We start from the raw sequence: 23338 nt of genomic DNA, 5'->3' as shown, positions 1-23338 counted from the left end.
CGACCCTTGCCTGTCCGACTACGCTCTTTGCCTGCCCCCTATCGGAATAAAGCACCCGCACTTGAGTCCATCGGCTTGGTTTCCTGAGTCCGCCATGACACCTACATCGTTTCAACTACAGAGTGTTCACGTGGACTCAAGATTTCGCCCGTTTGCCAGCAGTCACCTATGGGTTACAGTAAGCACTTTGCTCAAGGCATTGACCGCAAGGGCAAAAGCGGGACATGAACCAACGTTTGGGCCGCAACTGCTTCTCTACCTGCCGTCCGATTGACATGTAAAATGGATACCAGGCACATTTTGCTGCACAGGTTTAAAGCTATAAAATATTCCCTGGAGCGCTACCTAATGACGCATTAACACGTGGCTACATTTTCAAGGACTAACCACAGAGGAGTAGTCTGCATCTGGTTGTGTGTGTGTGTGTGTGTGTGTGTGTGTGTGTGTGTGGGTTTAGAAGTGAGGTCCTGGAGGCGCGCTGAGGCACATTTAATGTCGCACAGTGAGCTAATGGTTTGAATATGAAACCTTGGGAGAGAAATAACATGGTGCATTTGTATTTCTGCGAGTCCTTGCTGTTCACATCGACGTTGCCTCCTTCGTCCTGGTTATTGCCGAGCCTTTAGGCGGACATTCAATTTACTGTGGAACCCATAAAGCCCACTTGAATGAGACGGGGAGCGCGAGCGAAAGGAGCGCGCGAGGCGGCGGCGAGCAGGTGGTTTCCCGCCATTAATCTCGAACGACGCCCCATATGGCGAGGGGGGCGACACTGCTGATTTACGGCAATGGTCAAACGAATTAAAAAACATAACAAAAGCAAATGTGAAGAACGCATTGCTAAAAAGATCTCAAGGATGCAACCAAGCTATGGAAGAAAGCAGAGAAAAAAACACTTTGAAAAAGAGCGGTGAAATAGCTTGTCAGGTATTGGGAGGAAAAAAATATTGTCACTAGGACTCAGTAGTTACACACACACACACACACACACACACACACACCGGGACAACGGGCTGGAGTCGCTTTGGCACTGTAGGAACACACCCCCCATCCACCCTTGTTACACTTACAGTTGAAACACGTATCGATGTAAAATAAAATACAAAAGAGCGGAAAAACGAGCACCCTTTCGGATTCAGTTTTTTTTCCTCACTGGTCGCTCTGTAAAATGCAAAGTGATGTCGAGCACTAAAGCAGCAGGCTGTCCTGTACATAAAATAATCCAGCTATGCTTTGCGACACGTGAAGCTGCTCTATTTTCTTCAACTGTAGATGTCGCCAAATACGTGTAATAATATGAAACACTGCACCTGCAGAGACAGAGAGAGAGAGAGAGAGAGAGAGAGAGAGAGAGAGAGAGAGAGAGAGAGAGACTGAGTGAGAGTGATGAGTGATACAGAGAGAGAGGAGAGTGTGTGTGTGTGTCTGTATGTGTGTGTGTGTGTGTGTGTGTGTGTGAGAGAGAGCGAGAGAGAGAGACAGAGAGGATAGAGTGTGATTGTGAGAGCGAAAGAGATGGACGCAGTCCACACTGACAAAGCAAAGTTGAGTGTGTATAGGTTCCTACACCAAAGGAGGGGTCGTGTCCCCCGCAAGCCTAACCAGTGTGTGTGTGGAACTCCGCTGAACATTGCTGATAATATTTTTGCTCCTCCAGTTACTGATGAGTTGCTACGCTCCTGTATCGCCCCCCCCCCCCCACACACACACACACACACACACACATTTTGTCAGTACCGTAGTGCTGAATTTTTTCTTCATTCCCATTCCCTCAAATTTAGTCACCATAATAAAGTAAGTGGAAGGAAATGTGTTGATTTCTTTTCAAAAGGCAGATCATTATAACTCCAGTAGGCTATAATTACACTATATTGTAATTACGGTTGGGTACTCTGCTAGATGTAGAAAGTGAGAACTAAAGGGCAAACCTAATGATTTCTTAAACGTATATATTTATACATTTCACATATGGTGCTATTACATACATATGACAGCTTGTCCTGGCACCTCGGAGTCTGTCCAGAAGCATAGGATGCTAAGCAGGGCAGGGCAAACCGTCGAGACGGGACGCCATCGCACAGTAGTCACACTCATTCACTCCATTAACTATTAATTTTCATTTACTGCTTGTTCTGGTCAGGGTTGTGGGGGTTTGGAGCCTATCCCAGAATCAGTGGGTGCAAGGCTGGGGCAGCACGCCATGGATGGGATGCCAGTCCATTAGAGGGTAGCCACACACTCACCTCTTCACACACTACGGGCAATGTAAGATCTCCAAACCACCTGAACTGCATGTCTTTGTACTGTGGGCGGAAACCAGAGCTCCCGGAGAGTGAAGGGCAGCACTACTTGCTGCACCAGCTGCGCCGCCCTGCATTCATTCGCTCAATCCATTATCAAGAATATAGAGGCACCTGAAACACGTCTCCCTGGGTCTTTGCGCTCTGGGAGGATACCGAAGCATCTGGCGGAAACACTCGTGAACACGGGGACAGTATGCAAACTTCACACAGATTGAAGCGGAATCCACGCCCCATCCAGCCGCCCTGTACCCAGCTGCATTTAGTTATAAATTTATAATGATTTATAAACCATAAATCATTTATTTATGCATCAATTTGTTAAATCAAGCACTACCTTGATCCGGAAGGTGATGGGTATTCTATATATCGCATATATATATATATATATATATATAAACGACCCGCATTACCGTGAGTTTGAGCGGGAAAATGTGTTTATTGCAAATAGCTGAATTATGGGTAAAAGGGAATTGTGTTTAACCGCTGTGGGGACTTACAGGGAATATAAGGGGGTGACTGCATTTGCTAGTAGGAAGGAAGAAAGAAAGTCTGGGGGAGGCCAAGCAGGCTGACTTGAGGCAGGACCTTGCCTGGGGTTTTTTTTTTTTTTTTTTTTTTTGGGGGTGTGTGTTTTAAAGCTTCTGTCACGCAGTCTTATATTAGTTGGTCTTATTGATTGTTATTATTTTTATTGTTTTATTTTAGATTTTATTATGGGCATGACAGGTTTTAGAATTAATTTATTTACTGAAATGAGATTTTAATCATTGGAAATGACGAATGGAGAATTTTTTACCTGTCGAGTTGGACAGCGTGTGGAACCAGACACCTTTGGTGGGCCGGTAATCCATTCTGATCTGTGAAAGGTAAAAAAGAAAATGTAGCAAGTTGAGGAAAAGGGGTCCTCGGAGCGAGACCATTATTTCTTTGTGCTTGCACCTATTATCCTTCACTGTGTTTCAATAAACGTTCGTAATGAACGCTGTCCCTGCGTTCTACTTCACCCTATCCGAACCCAGCGCTACAGTATATAGTATGTATAATAAATATACATATACTGTCTCCTATCTATATATGGAGGTACATGATGGTTGATGAAAGGAATGTCCCGACACCTGCAGAGGACGCGCTCCTGCACCGCGCGCCGCACTTCGCGCGCATCCACAGGACAGACGGAGGCTGAGCCGCCGCAGCGCTGTGACACGCGTGGCTTAGAAGGACGGCTGTGACAAGGGGATTACACCTGAGCTCGCGGAGGCCATTTCATCAGTAACAGATTGTCACGTGTCCAAAAATGGGCAAAATTAACAAATGGAGTTCTGCAAAAAATTGGGGGGAATGGGACAAATCAAAAATGAGGTTTTCTTAAACACTCCTGGAGGCGTACCCCTCCATCCATCCTTTCGATACGCCGAAGTGTTTAATTATTCACGTGCTGCAGCCCCCCGGCCACCGCGACGCTGAATAATTTCACGGGCCTTCAATAAATTAACGTTACACATTTGCACACTGCGAATACTTTCAACATGTATGTGTGAGTAAAATCGTGAAAAGTCCAACAGATGTGCAAGTCCATTCACTGGCATAAAGGTTACTTAAAGCGATTTTTAAAATCCCCTTCTGTTATTATTATATATAATTATTATTAGCTGACGCTCATCCCCACGACGCCTTGCATAGTTCTACAAAAGAATAAAGTTGCTCTTCGGTAACCCGTGGGCTGTTTGCTTCGTCAGACCGTCGAACTGCGAGTTAAGGCAGTAATTACCAGGGTACATTTTGACGGTACCTCACTGTATGTCGCCTTTGCTCTGGGGTATTCCGTCTAATGCCGCCCACATGTCGGTGTTCCCACGCCCCCGCCGGGGCTCTGTCGAACACCATAGGCCATTACCGCTGCGTAACCCCTCCCTCCGCCGCCGTTATGTACAGCTCAATCGGCCCTTACAGACTCGAGCACCTCCCTCCGTTACAGCTCGTCCCATTAGTAAGGTGCCGAGAAAAAAAACCGGCCAAACCACAACCACCTCCAGTCAGCTCAGTCACTCAGTGGGTGTCGAGTCAGAGCTTTAGCATGTAACTGGCAGCGAGCGCAGTGTGCTGGACTAAAAAAAAAAAGAGCGTCACACAACACAGATCAAATTAGTTGCGAAGAACGTGTTCGTGAATTCATCTTCCGCACGTGACGAGAGGAAGAAGGACGGCAAAGCGGAACAGTAATAATATCACTGAGAAATAATGGCATCCAGCCTTTGGAACTACTGCTTCGCGCTGTCCGCAGTCTTTCTCCTCGCTTTTCTTCGCACAGGTAGGGACTTGTGACACAGCACGCGTTTGACTGTCATCATGTGCTGTGTGGCGGTAAGTCGCACACATTGACTCAGATTGACGGCGGACACCTTTTTTCATTCCAGCATAGTGGACGTGACGCACCTGCAGTGAGCGGCGTGTGAAATCGCCTTTTCCTCTCACCTTCTTCTTCTCACACCAGCTGTATTTCTCTACGAAAATGTGCGTGTCCGCTCGGGCGAGCGCGCACCACGAGCTCGCCCGTGGCGTGGATGCGTGTGTTTCTCCACATTCGTCCCGCCGATCGCTCGCTCTCGAGTCGCTCTGCTGCTCCATTGGCATTGTTGTATGGTATGGATGGTCATGCCATGGAGCGATGGTGTGTGTGTGTGTGTGTGTGTGTGTCGCGCGCCTCCACCTGTGCGTGTTGTTGGAATTGCGCACTCTCTCTGCCTTTCATTCATGCGCGCTCCTCCCGCTTCGGGACGCAAAATTACGACCCTGCCTGCTGGTGTAAACCTTCCTAGTGGGTCTTGAGTGACCTTCACGAGAAGAAGAAGGAAGCGAAAGTAAAGACGACGTGCTGTCACCCGTGTGTGTTTGTGGAGTGACGAGACGAGTCCCTCGGCACTGATTTGATCGCATGTGTCGGACATTGTGTCATTTTTCACACATTTACTCTAGTATGCGAACTTAGTGTCGCAGGTGTCATCCGGATTGCTGAATCAATTCCTAATTTAAGGTCCATGTGTCTGACCGGGACATAAAAGCTTCAGTGACATTCACATCCGTGTCTTCTGACTGCTCTGTGTGTGTGTGTGTGTGTGTGTGTGTGTGTGTGTACGTGTGTGCGTGTGTGTGTGTGTGTGGTGTGTTTGTGCCCTGCAGACATTCTCTGTGGTTGGATACATTGTTAGAAATGTGCAAACTGTTCATTATATCACACGATCAGCAAGAATACACTGTAATACTGTACAGGACCTTCAGCAGGTATACCGTATAGTTATGCATATGCTTTATATCCACTGCATTACATAATATAGATCCTTTGATAGCACACATGTGTACATACACACTTATATATATAACCGATACGATTAACTGATTTATGTCTGTGGTGCGCTGTGTGTGTGTGTGTCTGTACGTATATATAGTCTGCTGCAGGTTTTCTTATACAATTCCCTCTTAGGGACACCATATTTCATGCTCACCATTCCATTTTAAGTGCAGCTGCAGATGAGGGAGCTGAATTAGTACTGCATCTCCTAGAGCCGATTTGTTTGTTAATTCGATGGCTCAAAAAATGCAATTTTTTTTTCGTTACAGGAAAGCTGTAGGAAATTGTTTTAAAGATAGCGCCTTCCTACACGAATGGAAAATAAAGCCGGTCCCACTGGCCATATATGTAGAAGTGAAGGTGGGACTCCTGTTCCCGTTGACTGAACCCAAGCGTTCTGCGATAACACCTATACGCGGAATCACAGAGTGAGTGTAATATAAAACACAGAAATAGCACATCTGCAAGTGTCACCAGGGATGAATGAATACGCAGTGCCCTAAGTTAAAAACCTGGTACACAGAAGTGAACGGCTTACATGCTTACTTTGTGGGGGGGGGATGCTGATGTCGGCAACCAAAAGCTTTTTGTGGAGGACGTGTTCATTTTGTATTGTGCTGGAAAGAACATCGTGTCTGGTGTCCACACACTGATCCATCCGTGTCCAGCATGTGTGTTACTCGCAGGTTACGGTTGTGTTCAAGCTGTGAGCTGCTGCAGCCGGAGGTGGTGCGCTGATCACTGTCATTAATCTCCCGTGTCACAGTTGGGGGGGGGGGGGGGGACGAGAAGGTGGTGAAGAAATGGGGGATGGGATGAGGAGAGTCAGGAGGAGAGGAGAAACGGAGCAAAGAGAGATGACGGAAGCGACGGCGAGACTCAAAAATCCCCCATTGTGAAATGGATTGTGGCAGTTTGCTATCAAATAATCTCTGAAAAAAAAAAATGAAAGAAAAATGATGAAAGAAACCGTGCTCCCAAATGAATAGTCATCTTGCTTCTTTGTTAAAGGCTACTTGTTCAAAAATCCCATACAGGAAATTATAATTTCATCAGATGCTCTCAAACTTTGAGTGGATGAGAGCAAGTGTGTGAGGGAGAGAGACCCTCCCCGGTTTGTCGCCCCTTGCCAGCGGGGTGGCGATGAGCGAGTGAACCACTCGGGCTGCCTGGTACATAGAGATCCGGAAAAAGAGAGAAGGATGGAGAGGCTTACCTCAGCGTCAGCGTGAGGGCCGCACAGCGAATGCTCTGTGTGGGGGGCTCTGACGTGAGGGGGCGGCTAATGTGCTGCAGCTGCCGAAACCCACAGCTTGCTACCGCTGCTGGTGCTACTGGAGCCAGTCCTGCCAGTGTACCGCGTCCTGCTTCCAGCCCTGGTGCGGCTCCTTGCGCTTCTGCTCCTGCTTTAGAGATACAAAATGCCACCGGCGCTACTGATTCTGCTTCCGCTACTTCTTTGGGCATCCATTGCCTTGCTCTTATTGCGCGTGGGTGCCTGACGTTCGCTTGGTTTCTTTGACTTTGTGTAAAATGCCTTTCATTTGTCTTCAGCGGCGTGTCTGAAGTCACGTCGGTAAACCCTCATCCAGTCGAGGGGGAGAAATATTTGGATGGAGCTGAGAGAGAGCAAAGGGAAGATCACAATTTTTCTCTCGGTCTCATAGAGACACGCAGTCATACGCACTCAAGAGCGGAGGTGTGAGGTGGATAGAGCTCATGACACAGGTGACCCTTAGATGAAGGGGCTATAGTTGCCGAAGCTGTGAGTTGACACTCTCCCAGGTTTTCTCTCAACTTGCTAAATATCATGAAGCCAGTTTTGGAAACTTGCCTCTACAGCTTTTAAAGTCCTCAGATGAGCATGGTCTGTTGGAGCCTCGCGCTGTGCCTAGTCTCGGTAATTATAAGTGATCAAGCACCGTTAAGTCTTCCTCGGCTTGATTAGTGGAAGGCGTCATTGAAACGGCCTGCTTAAATTGGAGAGCTGAAATCCAGACCTCGGGTGCACCGGCAATGTAATTTCCCCTTGCCAGATTATGTCACGGGGTGGAATTAGTTTTAATAGGAGTCCTCAGGAGGAATAGAGCGGTTGAAGGCTGTGCTGAGCGCAGGTGATGGAGGTGGGGCAAGACGGCGTGGTGCCAGGAATCAAGGCTTGGGCGGAGTGGAAGTCCAGAGCTGAGGTCACCACGCAGGGAGGATCAAAGAGGGAGAGCGCCGGGCATCGGGGCAGAGGTAGGGCGCGATTTCAGGGGATACGGCGCATCTGCGATACGGCTCACTGGGCTGAGAAAGAGCGGAGCAGGGGCCTCGAGGGAGGGATAAAGAGCAGGGTTGTGGGGAGGAGCGGCCAGAGGATACGCGTCACAGGTTACTGGACCATGGGAGGATGGACGGGCGCAGAGGGAGAAAAGAAATGGTTGGGAGAAAGACTGAATGATTGCAGGAGGCCGAGCGAAGGAAAAAAAGCGTGTAGCACGTTGAGGGTGTGAATGAGAGATGGATGAGGACTGAGGGAAGGACTCAGGCTTTCTCAAAAACGCAGTGGAAAGGAACAAAGGCGAAGGAGCCGCAGAAAGATGCGGTGTGATAGACAACAGGCTGTAAGACAGGCAGACGGAAAGAGTAGTGGGAGGTGAGAAGGTGACCGCACCAATCAGCGATGGGGTCGCACAGCCACCTCCGAATGCTGCCCGTCTTATGGTGGAAGTAAGATGACATACCTGCCTGCGAGTGGAACGATGTGCACCCACTCATCGAAAGCTGCCTGTTCCAGGGTCCGCCTTCCTGTGAGCCACTCGTTCCTCCGCACCCACTGTTCTGCGAGACCGTGCTGCTTGCGTTTGATTCAGAGATTATAACACGTACGTCTGGATTTGGCAGTGTAGGGATTGTTTGCCATATCGCTGGACTCAGGTCAGTGTTCCGTCTACCGGATCAGCCTTATTACGCCTGTGGAGGTTTTTATATTTATGCATTTAGAGACTTTGTCCGAAGCTACTTACAGGGATACCCTTCATCCAAGGGGACATACATTCTACCTACAGTCAGTTACTTCTCTATACACCAGGCCAGTGTAAAACACTCACACTATGGGCAATTTAGTCAATATTCACATGAAACACATGTCTTTGGGTTGCTGGGGGAAACCAGAACACCCTGAGGAACCCCACACAAACATGAAAACTCAACAGACCAAAAGGGGATCAAACCCACATCCTCTTCTACTGTCCAGGTTTGGTGACACAGCAGTTCTGCTCGCTGCCTCACCTGCTGTTTATAGCATTTATGATAACATATAAGAAATGTTAGATGTCAGACCATAAGTGCACTTCAAAGTTCGGACTGGGATGTAATAAATTACAGGAGTAACAAATTATTGGTTAGCCTGTGTTTTTGTATGTTTTATTTCAATATATCTAAAAATGTTGTTGAAGAGAAGAGGTTCCATCCATTTACACTTGTAGCCTGAAGGTAACCATTAAGACCATCTGGCACACATGCATCGGCATAATGATGCTGAAGATGACCGTGACATAGAACAACAAAAGGCCTTGTGAAAAGAACCGCTCCTTTATGATTGAAAGTTAGGATGTGTGACGTGCAGTAGATCAACAATGGCAAAAAGAGAGCTACTCTTAAGTGACGTCTAATACGAGGTTTAGATAAGAATGGGTTGAGGTGGAGGGGTGAAGGGATGTTGCTTTTGGTTGTCAAGACGACCTGTCATACCATGGATTCTACAGATGACATTAGCAAGTGGCAAAATTTAGGGAGTTCCCTCTACCTCTTTGTCTGTGTTGAGTTGTCTTCTTCCACGATGTAAATGCATCTGCTTCTTTGATGCGTCTCTAAATGCAACAAACAATTTGCAAAATGAAAACGCACACAAAACACGCCGAGTGCTGCGGTTGTGCTTCGCGAGAGTTAAGATTGCCTGCTCACCATGTGCTCTCCCTCCTGTCGATTGAACCATGCTCCAAGAGTAAGACAAAGTGACTCGCCAAGTTTTTTTTTCTTTTTATTTTCTCTTTCTAAAGTCAGCGGAGAAGTTTATGAAATAAAAAAAAATGCTCCGGTCTGTTGACCTTGAAGATCAGCTATTGCAGACATGCGTCTCTTAGGGAGCCCGTAGACGGCATCGAAAGATAATGAGTTTATGAATCTCCCGTTGTAGCATGCACGTTGTTTTCTGCTTTTTACATTGCAGGATTTTCAGGGTCATTGCTTTGGTATCCGAAAGGGCAACGGATGCTATAATCAGTGTCCGTACGAGACGGGAAAGAACATTATCGTGCACAACAGGCAAGCCTTGTTAAAATCCTTGTTGCCAATGCGGACGTAATGGGAATATGAAGCAAGGTTTTTGTACCAACAGGATCCCTACGAAAAACAAGGAGACATATGGTCCATGGCATTTCCGATCGCGGTAGACGTGCCAGTACCTTTCGTCTAGACTCTTTGAGAATAAGTAATGAAAGAGGCATCGTTGTTGAGCTTCAGCTTGGTCACCTTTCATCTTTTCTAAAATCTCGTTGAACCAAGCTGAAAACCCCGCACTTGCTTTCTTTGCGTGCAGAGCCGAATTTAAACTCTTAGAAGATGTAGCGTGAAATGCAGGCTATGTACAAACCCAGTTTAGGGGCATTAGAAGGGAGAGAATTGCAATAATTTGAGCAATTATAATCCCTAGTGATCCTGAAAGGCTGTGGATTTCTAAATCTTTCAGATTCATACATTCTGACTCTTTTGTCTTATACCAGTGGTGATAAGATGGCACAGATACATCTATTTCAGTACTTTCAAGCGAGACTTTGCTGACATACACCATACTTGCACATTCAAAATGTCAGCTCACAGACTAATCCTTTTATGGAATCCCATAGGATATTATGTAAAATGGAGGGAAAAATCTTACTGTAGTGTGATCAGCTCTTTTTCGACTTTGAGTCTTTCCGCTGTGCATTTTTTCTTCCCACTTTTTTATCTTCTCCCTTGTCCCTTTTTTTTTATTTTTAAATAAACTCTTCATTTTCCTTTGATTATGCAACTTTCTGTCCAGCTCTTCTCTCTCATTATTAATGTTTTACCTTTATACCGACTTTAATGAATAGGGCCCTGGATGTAATTTAACCTTTTTTGTCCAATTACTGTGAGAGGACTTATAACATTTTTAGGGAATATAACAGTATTTTAGACTGTGCTCCGCTTAGGCAGTTTAAAAAAGAAAAATTTTTGCTTTGAACAAATAAAATCATTTTATTTCCCGAGCATCTGCTGTAGGAGATTGAAGACCTTTTGGCATGACATTTAAGAAACACGAAAGTGCAGTTTTGCTTATATACAGTCTACTCTTTATGATACTACGCCACAGTCAGAGGTTTTAATGAGCTTAGAAAAAACTAACATTCCATAGGAATACAAGCCTGCAAATAAATGCAACAACCATGGTAATGTTACAGTTTAATAATACTTGAGCAGAAATATGATTATCTCAGAATTGCTCCTTGTTTTCTCTTAAAACACTTTCAGTGGGGTTTCGTTTAGGGTTTTTTGGCTCAATACATGTAATATTATAAATGGATTTAAGCAAACGGGCTTCTAAGTGATCCATAAAGAGTAGTTCTGTTAGTTTACATGACACATTTCAACTTGGACCATATGTACGAGTTGACAGGATTCCGCTGAATGCCCTTAAATGATGGCTTTTGTTATTATGTATTCTATTAATTTTGCTTTTTTTTTTAAAACTGCTTAACATCACTGACATTATTATTGTTTTAGTGAAAAAAATAACTTCACAAATGTGGATGGCAGTGAACAATTGAAGAAGTGCCTTGTTGGTATGATTAATTATGTGTAGTTAGAGAAGTGCTGTAGCACCGATGTTGTAATTTGAGTGATCGGTGAAATAAGCAAAAATTGACCTTTTAGGAAAACGCCGGAGAGTTTGGATGAATTTTCTCAGTTTAAACTGATGGACGTAGGGTTTTTGTTATACGAAATTCTGGGCCGCGAAAATATTCTTTGGTCAGATTATGGTTGTAAATTGAGGGATGAGTGTATTGTCTAAATTTCTATTTAAAATATATATGCTATTGTTTTATTTATGCATTTAACATTTTTCCATATTTCTCACAATAAATATTCATGTATTCATAGTATTTTTCATGCATAGTTGGAGGGTTTATTTAAAAAAGGCCTTATTTAATTTTCTGGTAGGGAGCATGGGGTCAAGGAAAAAAGTATTAAATTAGATGATTTGGAACCAGATCTCAAATGCAGCCCAGCTATTTTTTTCCAAATACCATCCACTTTATTTCACCTGGTGGAATAAATTGCCTTTTTTGCTGTCACCTGGCTGAATACACTTGTCTTCTTTTTTTTTTGTTTCTTTTTCACGCTTGCAGATTTCTTTTGAATGGAGCTCTTCAGTCCGCGTCTAGCCTTTTCTCATGTTGGTGCAGACCACCTGAAAGATTTGTTCAGCACAAATGAATTGTTCCCGAGTGACTGTGAAATAAGGAGTACGCGTACGGTGTCGTCCCCGTTGCCGATGCCGGGCAGAGAGAGCGTTCTGCGCGTACGGTTGCGGAAGCCCATCGCTTGCTGCCCTTGTGCAAGTGGCCTGAGAGGGTGACCTCGGCAGGCCACGCCCTCTCACCTGGGACAGTACTGCTTGCGACTGTGGATGCGGAAATGCCCCCCCATGCTGTTGTCTTCGTCCATACCTCTTCTTCTCACTTCTTCCGCTTGTCCCCCCCTTTGTTTCGGCACGGCTGTCCCAGCTGATGGGGGGGCCATACGTGGTGGAGGCACCATCCCTGTAGGCCTTGCGGTTTTTCATTCTCACGCAGGGCTGTGCCCGTCTCCCTCCACCCTCTCCTCGTACCCTTGGAGCGCTTTCCCCGGCTGCTCTCTCCCTTTCTCTGGCTTTGGCCTTGTGCAACTGTCCCGCATCCTTCCGCTCTCTGCTGTAGGGTTTTCACGTGGCCTTCGAACCTGTCTTCTTCAATTACTTCCCCCTCCTTCCCATCATGTGGTTCTTCAACACTTTCACGACTCTCATATGCCTTTTCTCTCCACCAACTCCCTCACCCCTCCCTGAGCCTGCGGTACCCCGTGTTCACCTGCCACTGTGCCTTTACATCCCCCCCACATTCTCCACCACACATCCGCACGTCTTCGATTTCCCCCCGGCTCTTGCAGAAGTCAGTCCGATGCTATGGAGGCATTACAAGCTCTTATTTACTGTGAGGGGAAGTTTAACACCATTTACAAACATTCATATTTAATTTTCTTTTCCAGCACTCCAGGCCTACTTAAGATGGGTAAAAAAAGCAAACTTGCCCCCACCTCTCCCTACACTCCTAGTTTTTCTCTCTATCTATAATGTCTGTTGCACTTTGCATCCTAATCTTCCAGCAGATATAATGGAACCTATTTCAATACGTTCCACTTAATCTAATGCATTATGATGCATAGTGCACAAAATGCCGCATGTTATGTAATGTCATATTTTCTGATATATACCGCAAATTCCCTGATCATTCTGCTTATATTTTAAAATGCTGTACGCGCTGCAGTACACGTACTGTGTTAATTTAACGCGGGCGTGCGTGTTGTGTCGCACGCGGACACGTTGCGAGCGTTGTGCATTTGTGGCAGCATCCGTGTTCCTCTCACCCCGCGGTGCCGTCGTGCTCGCATGCACGGGAACACACATGCGTCTTTGTTCCCAGGTCATTGTCATGCGAAACGCACGCCGGTGCTCGGCCGATCCCTGTCCGTAGACGGTTGCGCGCACGCATGCACGCATAGTGCGTCTGCAGGGTACCAGAAAGGTCGTTCCGTTGCGCATGTGAAGGCTCCCTCATACGCACGGGAGGCACGGTGAGGTCAGTGTGAGCGCCAATAAACAATGGGGGGAACGGGTGCAGCGGAGGTGTCCGGCGTGGATTGGCCACATGTACGTTGTTGGTTTGATTCCGGGTACAGGTCCTGCTCTAATGGTCCTTTGAAAGACCCCCTATGAGTGCAGTCCAGTATAAATAATTTGATCCAGTACGTATGTAGATTAAACAGTACGCATAAATTGGTGAAATTCAAAGTCATTTTGGAAAACGGTGAGTTAAGCGCAGGTTGTCATTACTATGTTTGTTATTACAATTATAATAAGAAATGCCCAAAGCTGTGCAGACAAACAAATAATGCTCACATTAATTGCAGCCAAGCACTGACTGACAGAGACGGGGATAATTATGTTCGAACGCTGGAAAAAACATCAACACAGCAACATAAACACCAACATCGCAGTGAATCAACGCCGCACCACCCACTGGTGAATCATGTGCTCATCCACCGATGAAATATTAAGAACGTCTTCGGGCGGAACCGGGCTGTAATTGAGCGACTCGGTTCCACCCGGGGGCTTCGCGACTGTCCGGGCCCGTGCAGCGCGGAGCTGCTTGTCACCCAGCGTCACCACGCAGATGTGTTCCCTCCCACGCCGAATCGCTGAATCGTGGGCACGTGCGCTCCGTACGCCTCCTCACGGACAGACGCGCTACTGTCCGACGTGGCAGCCGCGCGGGCCCCGAAAACAGCCCCCGCGTCCATATGCACGTGCCTTCATCCACACATGCAGGCAAACAATGGCTCCGCCATCGTGCACTTCAACCCGCGCTTGTTTGCGCCGCCGGAGCCAAGTCAACATACAGACGTGTAGGGCGCCGTGATTGCTCGCCGAACCCCTACAGAAAGGCAAACATCGATGTGCTACAGATAGACGCACAGGATGGCCCGCATGCTCCCTCGTCGCAGTTCGCCGCCGCTCGTGGTTGGATTAAATTAACAAAGCCCCGATCGCATTGTTGTTTTTGATCGGATGGTTTGCGAGTTGTTGTTGCCTACTCAAGTTCACCGCCCATGCCTATATTTCCAGCAGCGTGCCCCATTGTCCATCACAGCCCCTCCATTTCTTCCCTACATCCTTGCTTTGCCCCTTCGTCTCAGAAGAAACCACCGATGTTTGCCATTTGGCAGTGCGTTCCTCCCACAGTCTCAGCTTCTCTCTCTTCCCCTCTCTCCGCTCTGTCCCGGACAAATCCCATCCTTCTCTCTTCTCCATCTCAAACAAATCCCGTCCTTTTGCTTTTTGCCAAAGACACTTTTTCTCTCCTTCCTCTTTCAAATGTTTGAATTGGTGGAAGGCAGGCGGGAGGGGGAGCACCGCTGAGGAACGGGAGAAGCCGCGAAGCAAGTAGGAAACGCACGTCAAGTAGCTTCAGATTAATCCCATTAATTGCGCCTCTGAAATTCGGGTTGCGACACCGTTGTTATTGCTTTGTGTTATTAATAAAATGGAAAGTGAAAAGGGGATGGTGGAAGGAGAGAATCAATACAAAGGCTTACAAGGAAATTAAAACTAGCAAAAAGGACAGAATGGGACTGCTTTGGACACTATTATTGGTTACCCTTCGTATAATTATTATTATTTTATAGAGGCCAGTATCCAAGTATAAGGCAGTTTATTGGGCTGTTTCAGCAACGCAGGCTGACTTCAGACAATAGGGTGTTTTTTGCCAGTGATAATATAATGAGGTACGGATGCCAAAAAACTGGAAATCTGTATTTTTTAGCTCTAATGAGAGATTGTTACCCATCTCGTATTGTTAAAATCCACATGGCAGATTGTATGTAGGAGAGCCTTTGATAATAACGTGTTGGGAATGTGGCCGTTGGACGAAAACGAGCTCGGAGCAGAACGTTTGTGCGTGCGGCGCGAGGCTGTATGGCGCCGGAGCCGTGACGTCGCGCCGTGGTGCTCAACAGGCCTCCGTGCTGAGCAGCGATGCCACTTATTAAGGAAGTCATGTGAGCAACGGTGTGTCACGAGCTACGTGACATTTATTGTTCCCTTATGCTGTATTTAAGTACCGTGCGTTATGCGTTCCCACAATATATCACCGAAGCTGCTATTTTTGGCGCGTCCAAAGACTTGACTAATTACGTTCCTTACGGTCATCCCGTGACGTGCTTTTCTGGACAACGTACTCTAGGAAATTCTGTTACAAGAATTCTTATGCGTTAACTTTTTCGCAACGACTAATTTATTCCGAGATGAGAGCGGGCAGATTCCATTAAAGAATGTCTTGTCGGGGCTCCAGCCGTGCCTCAACTTTGCGTCTCTCTGATTTCCCAGATTCCCTGATGCTTGTCATGCAGGATGATGATGATGAAAGTAGCGATAACAGTGAGGATGACTTAATGGAAAAAACCCAAGATAGGCCCGGAGTAACAAATCCCCGCTCGCTACTGTGCTTCCTGCACAGGCCGTGCTTACTGGATCACAGCGGGGAGTGCTTTTGCCCTCAGTGCCATGAAAATTCATTTGCAAAGCTCAGGCATGACCCGTTTATTTGGAATGAGCCCTGTCAGTCATTATCCAAATCACCTTTAGGTGTCTGCAGTGCGGTCCTGCCTCTAACCCACGTTAAGCGTACACTGATAACCAGGCAGGACTGCTGCTAAAGAGCGATCGAGCTCTCCGGCTAAGGTGATTTTCGGTTGTTTTGGAGCCTCTCCGGTTGACAGCAGCAAGAGGCGGCGCGAGTAAGCCGGCAGTACCAGAGGAAGGGTCCCGGGAATGAGCATACCAGCTCACCAGCGGGTGGTTAGGGTTGAGAGACAGGACAGAAGAGGGGGTCAGGGCTGAGTGCTGTCGGAATTGGGAGGAATTCCTTGCCGGTTGCAAGGGGAAGAGGCGGAAGACTCCTAAGGATACCGTGGAAATGTGTATTAGCTGGAAAGGTTTCCCTGGAAGGGAACAGGATGGGTTCAACAGACGAAGAAGACAAATATCAGATTGCAGTTAATATGACGTTACAGTGAGCTTTTGGAGGGAAGGACAAACTAGGAAAGAGGGATTGTTTCATCAAATGGTTTTAATGATTATTCCTGAACTATTTTTGGGTTGAACAACAAGCCCAGTATGGCAAACAAACAACATGCAATTAAGATGATGATAAGCAAAAGGAAATGTAAGAGGTAAAACTCATTTTCTGGTGGAAAACTCTACTTGGTAGACCTTCAAATGCGATGATTATAATCGCTTTCAGCAGCGGAAAACGGAAATTAATCAAGAGTAGAATAATGAAGCTGTAACCTGTAGTGATCACGAAGAGGACAATGAAGCCAAGGAGATGCAAAATAACCAGAGGAGGGTGATGGTGGATAAAGCTCCCGGTGAAGGTAATCGTGATGAGGACGAAGGTGGTGAAGAACCGTAGCAAGTCGTGACAAGGAAGATGCTGCAGGTTGGAGGACGGCGATGATGAGGAAGATTGGGAAGAAGCAAGAAAGTTAAAGGGGGTTTAAAGGTGATCGCAAGTGTGGTGGAAGTTAAAGGAGGGCTGGCAGCGTGATGAAGATGCCTAAAAAGATCAGGCCGAGGAGGGGTCTCGGTAGGATTCGGCAGCGTTTGGTGCAGCCTGACTGGGTGAGGTGAACGTTAATGTGTTTTCCACCCTGACAGCACAGTGACCTCCCGGCACCCACTTGGTGTCCATACTGCCCCTCTGTATGTCTGCAGCCAGGGAGGGGCCGGCTGGTATATCACTTAGTCGCATGCAGGGGAGTCCTGCTACTCATACACACCCTCGTGCACACGCTGAAAAACAGATGTGCAACCTGCGTGAACCTGCTGCCGACACACCCGCGTACACAGTAGAAAGCTTTATTAATTACACACAAGCTTGGGCATGCACAAATACAGGGTGTGGCGTTAATTCTAGTAACACGACCGCAAAAACGTGCACTGCCGAGAGCTCGCACGCACGGATATACAAGAAAACAAACCAAAATAGACTGCAGAGCGCGCGCACACACACACACACACACACACACACCCATTTCAGCAGTTCCCGACACTGAAGAGACTGGCAGCAGATACACATCTTTGCCTCATCCAGATAAAAATGCAAGGAAATACAAACATCTTAATTCCCAGGGGACACTGCTTTCATGGGGATATGCTTTTAATATGATAAAGTGTAAATAAAGTGAAAATCTGTAAGCTAGGTCACGTATGACAATTTCAGGTGAAATCTCTTTCCTAACAAAGATGCCTGAGACACCACTTTAGTAATAAGTGATGCATTATTTATTTTTCCTTTTTCTTTTTCACTGCTTGCTCTACTTTTCCTTCGTTCAGGGTTTATTTATTTTTAATTTTCTTTTTTTGTTCTTTTTTCCCGAAACGGTTCTGAAGATGCGTCGCCGGCCGTGCCTTGCCGTGGGTACGCCTCTGGCTCGGGAGGGGAAGTACAAGTGACCGCTTTCGCTTTCGCTTTGACGTTGAGAAATCCCCCAACTTGCCAGAGCGGGAGTTACGGCACGACCCTGCAGCTCCCGCCGTTCCGGCACGCGGCTCTGACGCAACTCGTGGCAACGCTGGGGGGAAATCCTCTTTCTCTGCATTCGCAACAAAGGGACCATCAATTAACTGTCCTCCACGCCTTCCCCTACACCGGTCTGCCCTCCGTCTTTGTTCCCTTCGATTGCGGTATGTTGGCGTGACAGGCGCGGGCGAGTTTGCCAAGCCAACGGCAGGCAAATCCACGTTTTGCGACCCTGCTGCCCAGGCTGGCGGGATGCCGACCCCAGAATTCCTCAGCCGCAGCGTGGCCCGTGGCATCAATCACGACACAAAGAGACGCAACGCAACCAGTCAGAAAGGAGTGACACATTGACAGGGAAAAGGTAATTGCGCTTACGTTCTACCGCATGTAGGAATGCGGGTGTCGAGCCCCCCCCGCTACTTTTCTGCCTCCCCCGCTGGCCTCCGGCGACCCCGTTGACCCCTCCACACCTCTTCCCCTCTTTTCCCTGCCGTTTTCTCTTCATGTCTTCCTTTGCCATCCGTCTTTGTCTCGCCTCTGTTTGTCTCTGCGGAATTGTCTTTCTTTCTTTCTCATCCCGCTATCATCGCTGGAGTGTGTAGTGAGTCAAACTGTGTTTTAATTAGCAGATAAGTGTAATTGCCTTCTGCACCTCTAAGCTGATGCCGCCCTAAAGTCGACTTCTCCGCTGGGTACGTTTGACTGTACTGCTTCTCTTTCCCACCGCCTCCCTCTCCTTCCCCACCCCGCCTCACTCTGTATCCGTGCCCAGTAGCATTAGGGATTTGGTTTTTGATGGTCAGATACCTAACAGTGCAGATAGCTGCAGATTTTACAGTGAATTTGGCATGTTAATTGGCCCTTTTTGCAAAAATCCCCTGCAAATGGGCTCAAATCCCAGGCAGGGCGAGGTCTGACTGCAGCGATAGCGCACGGCGAGGGTGGTCTCGGCCGCACCGCGTTTGCGGAGGGGGACTTTTCCCAGCAAAGAGCCTTGATCCACGATAAGCCAGCATGTGAGGCTCCGCTGGAGGCCAACGCTGTCGCCCGCTGATCCGTCTGGCGTGGGAGAAGCGCAAGCCTGATGGAACGGAATTCGCTGCACATCGACTGTCATGTTCAACGTCCCGCTTGGAACACGGGTTGCCTCCCTCTAGGGGTTGTAGCCAGATGTCTCTTATCAGTTTTGGTTATTGTTACCTGGCAAGTTGAAAATGAGTCCCCTACTCTTTTCTGTAACAGCTTAGTGACTACGATGTCTTCCGCGGCGCAAAAGTCAACCCCTGCTTTTCCTCGCGTTCATTCGTTCCGGGAGAATGATAATCGCCGGGGGGCGCGCGATGCGGCCCTCGGCAGCTCCGCTGGTGGCGATGCTTTGTTCGATCGCAACCGCCGATGACCCCGGAATTAAAACCCGTAAGGTGTTCGGTTCCCCAGGCGTGATTGCAAGAATGACCTCCTTCGTTGCTTCTCGATAAATTGGGACCGTAGGGGGCTTGTGTGCCCAACTCCGCTGATGAGATGGGAGCCACCGCTGGCTTCGGACCGTTGACTCACCGAATCAATTCCAGATCGTGCTGTGATGGAGACCTGATGGAGTCTGTTGTTGTATCTGTGTGGTATATGTAAGTAATGGACAACCTAAATTGTCAAAAGATGACAAGTAATCGCTGCCTTGTATCGATTGCAATTTTTGCAGCCAACCATTCCAGTCACGTGCCAAAGCCGGGTCTGTGGTTCCCACGATGGCAGGCGCTGTTTCGCGATGGTCCGTTATACCGGTGCACCCAGCAGCGATGTAATCCCAGGCACGAGTAAAGGAGGGCCCGTGGAATATTTGGGGGAGAGAGCGAAAGAAGGGCTGACCCCTGCGCGGAAAGACGGACAACTCGGCAAACCTATTAACAAGCGCTAGCGGCCGAGCGACAACAGACTCGTGGCAAATTGGAGAGGCAAGCGGCACCGAGGGAGATCAACACAATCAGGCGCACAGACAGATGAATGGGCACACGGGGGCACATATACACAACAGATAAATAACCAGATGAACCAAGGGAAATGGTAGGAGAAAGTAATCACGGGAAGAGAGAGAGAGAGAGAGAGAGAGAGAGGGAGGGAGTGAGAAAGAGGCATAGATGCGAATCGCTGATAATCTGCATGGAGACCAAGGTTTTTTGCCTCTCTCTTTCTCTCACTCACAGTCTGCCATTAATTTTTCAGTGTCAATCTGGCTGGTGCCTCCAGCTCCCCACCCTCAGCCACTGTCACTCTCCTTCTCAGTGTTTCCATCCAACCCCTGCTGCCCCACCGTCCAATGTGTGTGTGTGTGTGTGTGTGTGAGATGGGCATCGTGCTGGTCAGTCCTCTTGCGGACGCACAGGCGTATTTATAGGCACAATTGTAATTCCGTTGTCCCGTCTGTTTGTTTGTGGGGAAAAAAAAAAAGGAAGATAACTATAATTACAGAAATGAAAGTGCCTTGTTTCTTTATCTCTCCTCCCATTCTCCCTCGCCAATCCATCTCCTCTTCCCTCACCCCGTGGCCCCGTTGTCCCCTCTTTCTCCTTCTCTCTTTCTTTTACTTTATCTCCTCTTTGGCATCTTTTCATTTAAAGTGCGAGTGCCTGGTTTTGAATAATCATGTTTGTCCTACTTAATACCAGCCTCTCTCCCTCTCTCCCTCTTTATTCATTCATTCTGCTTACATTCCTTATCTCCTGTAAACACTCAGCTGCTCTAACGCTGTCTTCTTCCCTGCTGTTCCCTCCATTGCCCTCTTTTTCCACATAACCAAGCTATTACCATATTTCCACAAGCTATCCGGAAGAAACCTTTGATTAAGAAACTGACGGCCATGTACTTATTGATGGAAAAATATATTGAATTCCCGCATCCCCGCCTCTAAACTGTTGCCTTATTTGAATTAGCTGTAATGGTAATAGGCATTTTAGTAAAACAACATATAATCGTAACTGAAAACAGCCCCGTAGAAGTAGAACATATGGTAATAAGTTATCTTTAGCTTATAGGGCTGTAACTGTTTACTTGTGCTGCTGTTTAGTTGTATTTTTGGGTCACTGTTGTAGACTGGTTTAAGTCCCAGTAAAAAAAAAAAAAAAGCAAGCAAACAATTTAATAAATGCATCAATAATTTCCGAATTCATTTTGCATATGTTATGTTTATCATTAGGAGAGCATCGTAATACATGCTCAGGCCATTGCTGCGAGCATTATGGAACAGCGTGAAACGCTCAAATGCGGCAATAAAAATCAGTCAACTCAAAAAAAAAAAAAAAAAAAAAAAAATAAGGGGAGGAGAAACAAAACCGAATTTCTGCGAAGACGTTCGCGGGAAATATCCAGAAGAAAGTGGCACGCAGTACGTGATGTATGAAAAGTTTATTTTAAAAGCGGACTTTTTAAACAACTAACTTTTACACTGAAGTTCCGTACACTGCTCTTTTTTTTTTAGTTTGGCTTGAGTTAAATTAAGCCCATCTAATATTTACCTTGTTTTTCACCTTGAAACTTTCGGACCTGCCGATTTTGATGATCGCATTCTCCGCTGCCTTTGTCTTTTTCGCTGATTTTTTCAGGGTAGTTGGGACCCACCTAGGACGACTTAGAATGCTACCCATAAGACATAATGATGTTTGTCACTCATTGGCGTACGTAGGGAATGAATTGGGTTTGTAAATAGACGAATGTGAATGGGTGTAAAAAAAAAAAAAAAAAAAAGGTGTGCAGCGAGCATGCCTTTTGAATCACCTTCTTTGTAAGGTAAAGGTTGACTATTTAGGTCAGCATTGCATCGCCGAATAGCTCATCCAGAATGAATCCCAACGCGCACGTGCTCGCGACCGCAGGTCACGGTGTCAAATGTGTGTGTCGGCGTGACTCTGTGCGCGTGCGCAGGCCCGCGGTCGTCTCTGACCGTGGCTTTCCGGCGTGCCGCCGCGTCCGCCCACCTGCGTGGCGCGGTGACACCGGCGCGGGAGGCGGACGCTCTCGGATGGAGCGCTGTCGGAACTCGTCGGCGTCACGCCGCCTTGCCGCCGAGCGCTGGAAGATGTTCAAAGCCATTAGACCCCCGTTTGGTTCCTGCTTAATTTTTCATGTAACCATGTTGTCTAATAGCTTTGTGTAATTACTGCTCACCTTCCAACCATTATTCTGACAAGTAAACCTATGTGGCAGTATTATTTTTAGCTGTCATTAATTATTATACTGCTGAACGCAAATAGTCTAACCGTGCCGCAACCCTGCGCTTCTTCTCTTTTTCTGACCGTCCTTCGCTTTCTCACCCCCTCGTTCTCTTGCGTAATGATAGCATGACATCAAACGCTTCCTTTCCCCTTTTCTTCCACTTCTAAGTGGAGAGGAGTGCAGGTCTCTTTTTCTCTTAGGGCCGGTTTTAGTGAGTCAGCAGGGACTGGGGCTACGTCTTTTTTTTTTTTTTTTTTTTTTTAACCGTGCCTTTCGCTCCACCCCTCCACTCCTCCGCTCCCTCTCCCGCTCGTTCCCCTTTGGAGCCGGACTTGAATTTCTGACGGCTGCTATCGGCGTGGCCGAGGGAGCTCTCCGACGCTCGGCTCCGCCGGCGCGTGCTGCACCGGTGCCAAAGTTGAGTTCCACCTTCATCGTTTTTGCCTTCGTGCAAGTCGTCCATCCACGGTCCTCCCCGTCACCCTCCTGTTTCCCCGGTCTCTCGTCCCCCTCCCTCTGTCCCGTCCTCTGGGCAGCGGAGTTCGAGTTTCACCCAGAGCCAGAGTGGAATAAAGGGAGCCCTGTGTGAGACAGCGGGAAAGCGGAGCCTTGCGCTCTGAGAGAGGTGTCTCCCGCTCCCCGTCCCCCCTCCGTTCTCTCTCCTCCTTTGTCTCTCTCCTTTTCATTCTCTCCCCGGAGACTCCGTTTAGAACTGTGCGAAAATTGGTCGCTCCCTCATTCACAGCCTCCTCCTCTCCTCCCTCTTTCATCTGCTCCTTGCCATTCAGTGACTTTCATATTTCTACTTTTCTTCCGAGATCAAATTATGTTATGAAACCTTTCGCAGTATTACTGCAACAAAGCTTTGCTTTCCTGTTTACTGCCTCTCGTCACCAGTATCCGTTCATCTGCCTGCACGCACACACCTACAGAAATTGTAGCCTCGGATGCAGATGTGAGCCCCATCTAGGTCATAGCTTCCATGAAAGGCCAAAGAAGTACAATTTACCAAATGGTCTTAGAGAGCCACACACACACATTGTCTGAACCACTTGTCCCAAGCAGGGTCGTGGTGAACC

The 23338-nt window shown here is 47.4% G+C and overlaps 1 protein-coding gene across 1 annotated transcript in view; it reads left to right on the top strand.

The window, feature by feature from the left end:
- Positions 1-4296: 4296 nt before the first annotated feature.
- Positions 4297-23338, top strand: part of cadm4 (cell adhesion molecule 4) — a 62877-nt gene continuing 43835 nt past the window's right edge. The window contains exon 1 of the mRNA XM_029260183.1: positions 4297-4611. Coding sequence (XP_029116016.1) covers positions 4542-4611 — 70 coding nt within the window. The 5' untranslated portion in view covers positions 4297-4541. The remainder of the gene's footprint in view (positions 4612-23338) is intronic.

Source organism: Scleropages formosus, chromosome 18 (genome assembly GCF_900964775.1).
Source record: "Scleropages formosus chromosome 18, fSclFor1.1, whole genome shotgun sequence".
Classification (NCBI taxonomy): domain Eukaryota; kingdom Metazoa; phylum Chordata; class Actinopteri; order Osteoglossiformes; family Osteoglossidae; genus Scleropages; species Scleropages formosus.
The sequence above is the reverse complement of the archived record's forward strand: the minus strand, read 5'-3'. Positions and strand labels throughout refer to the sequence as shown.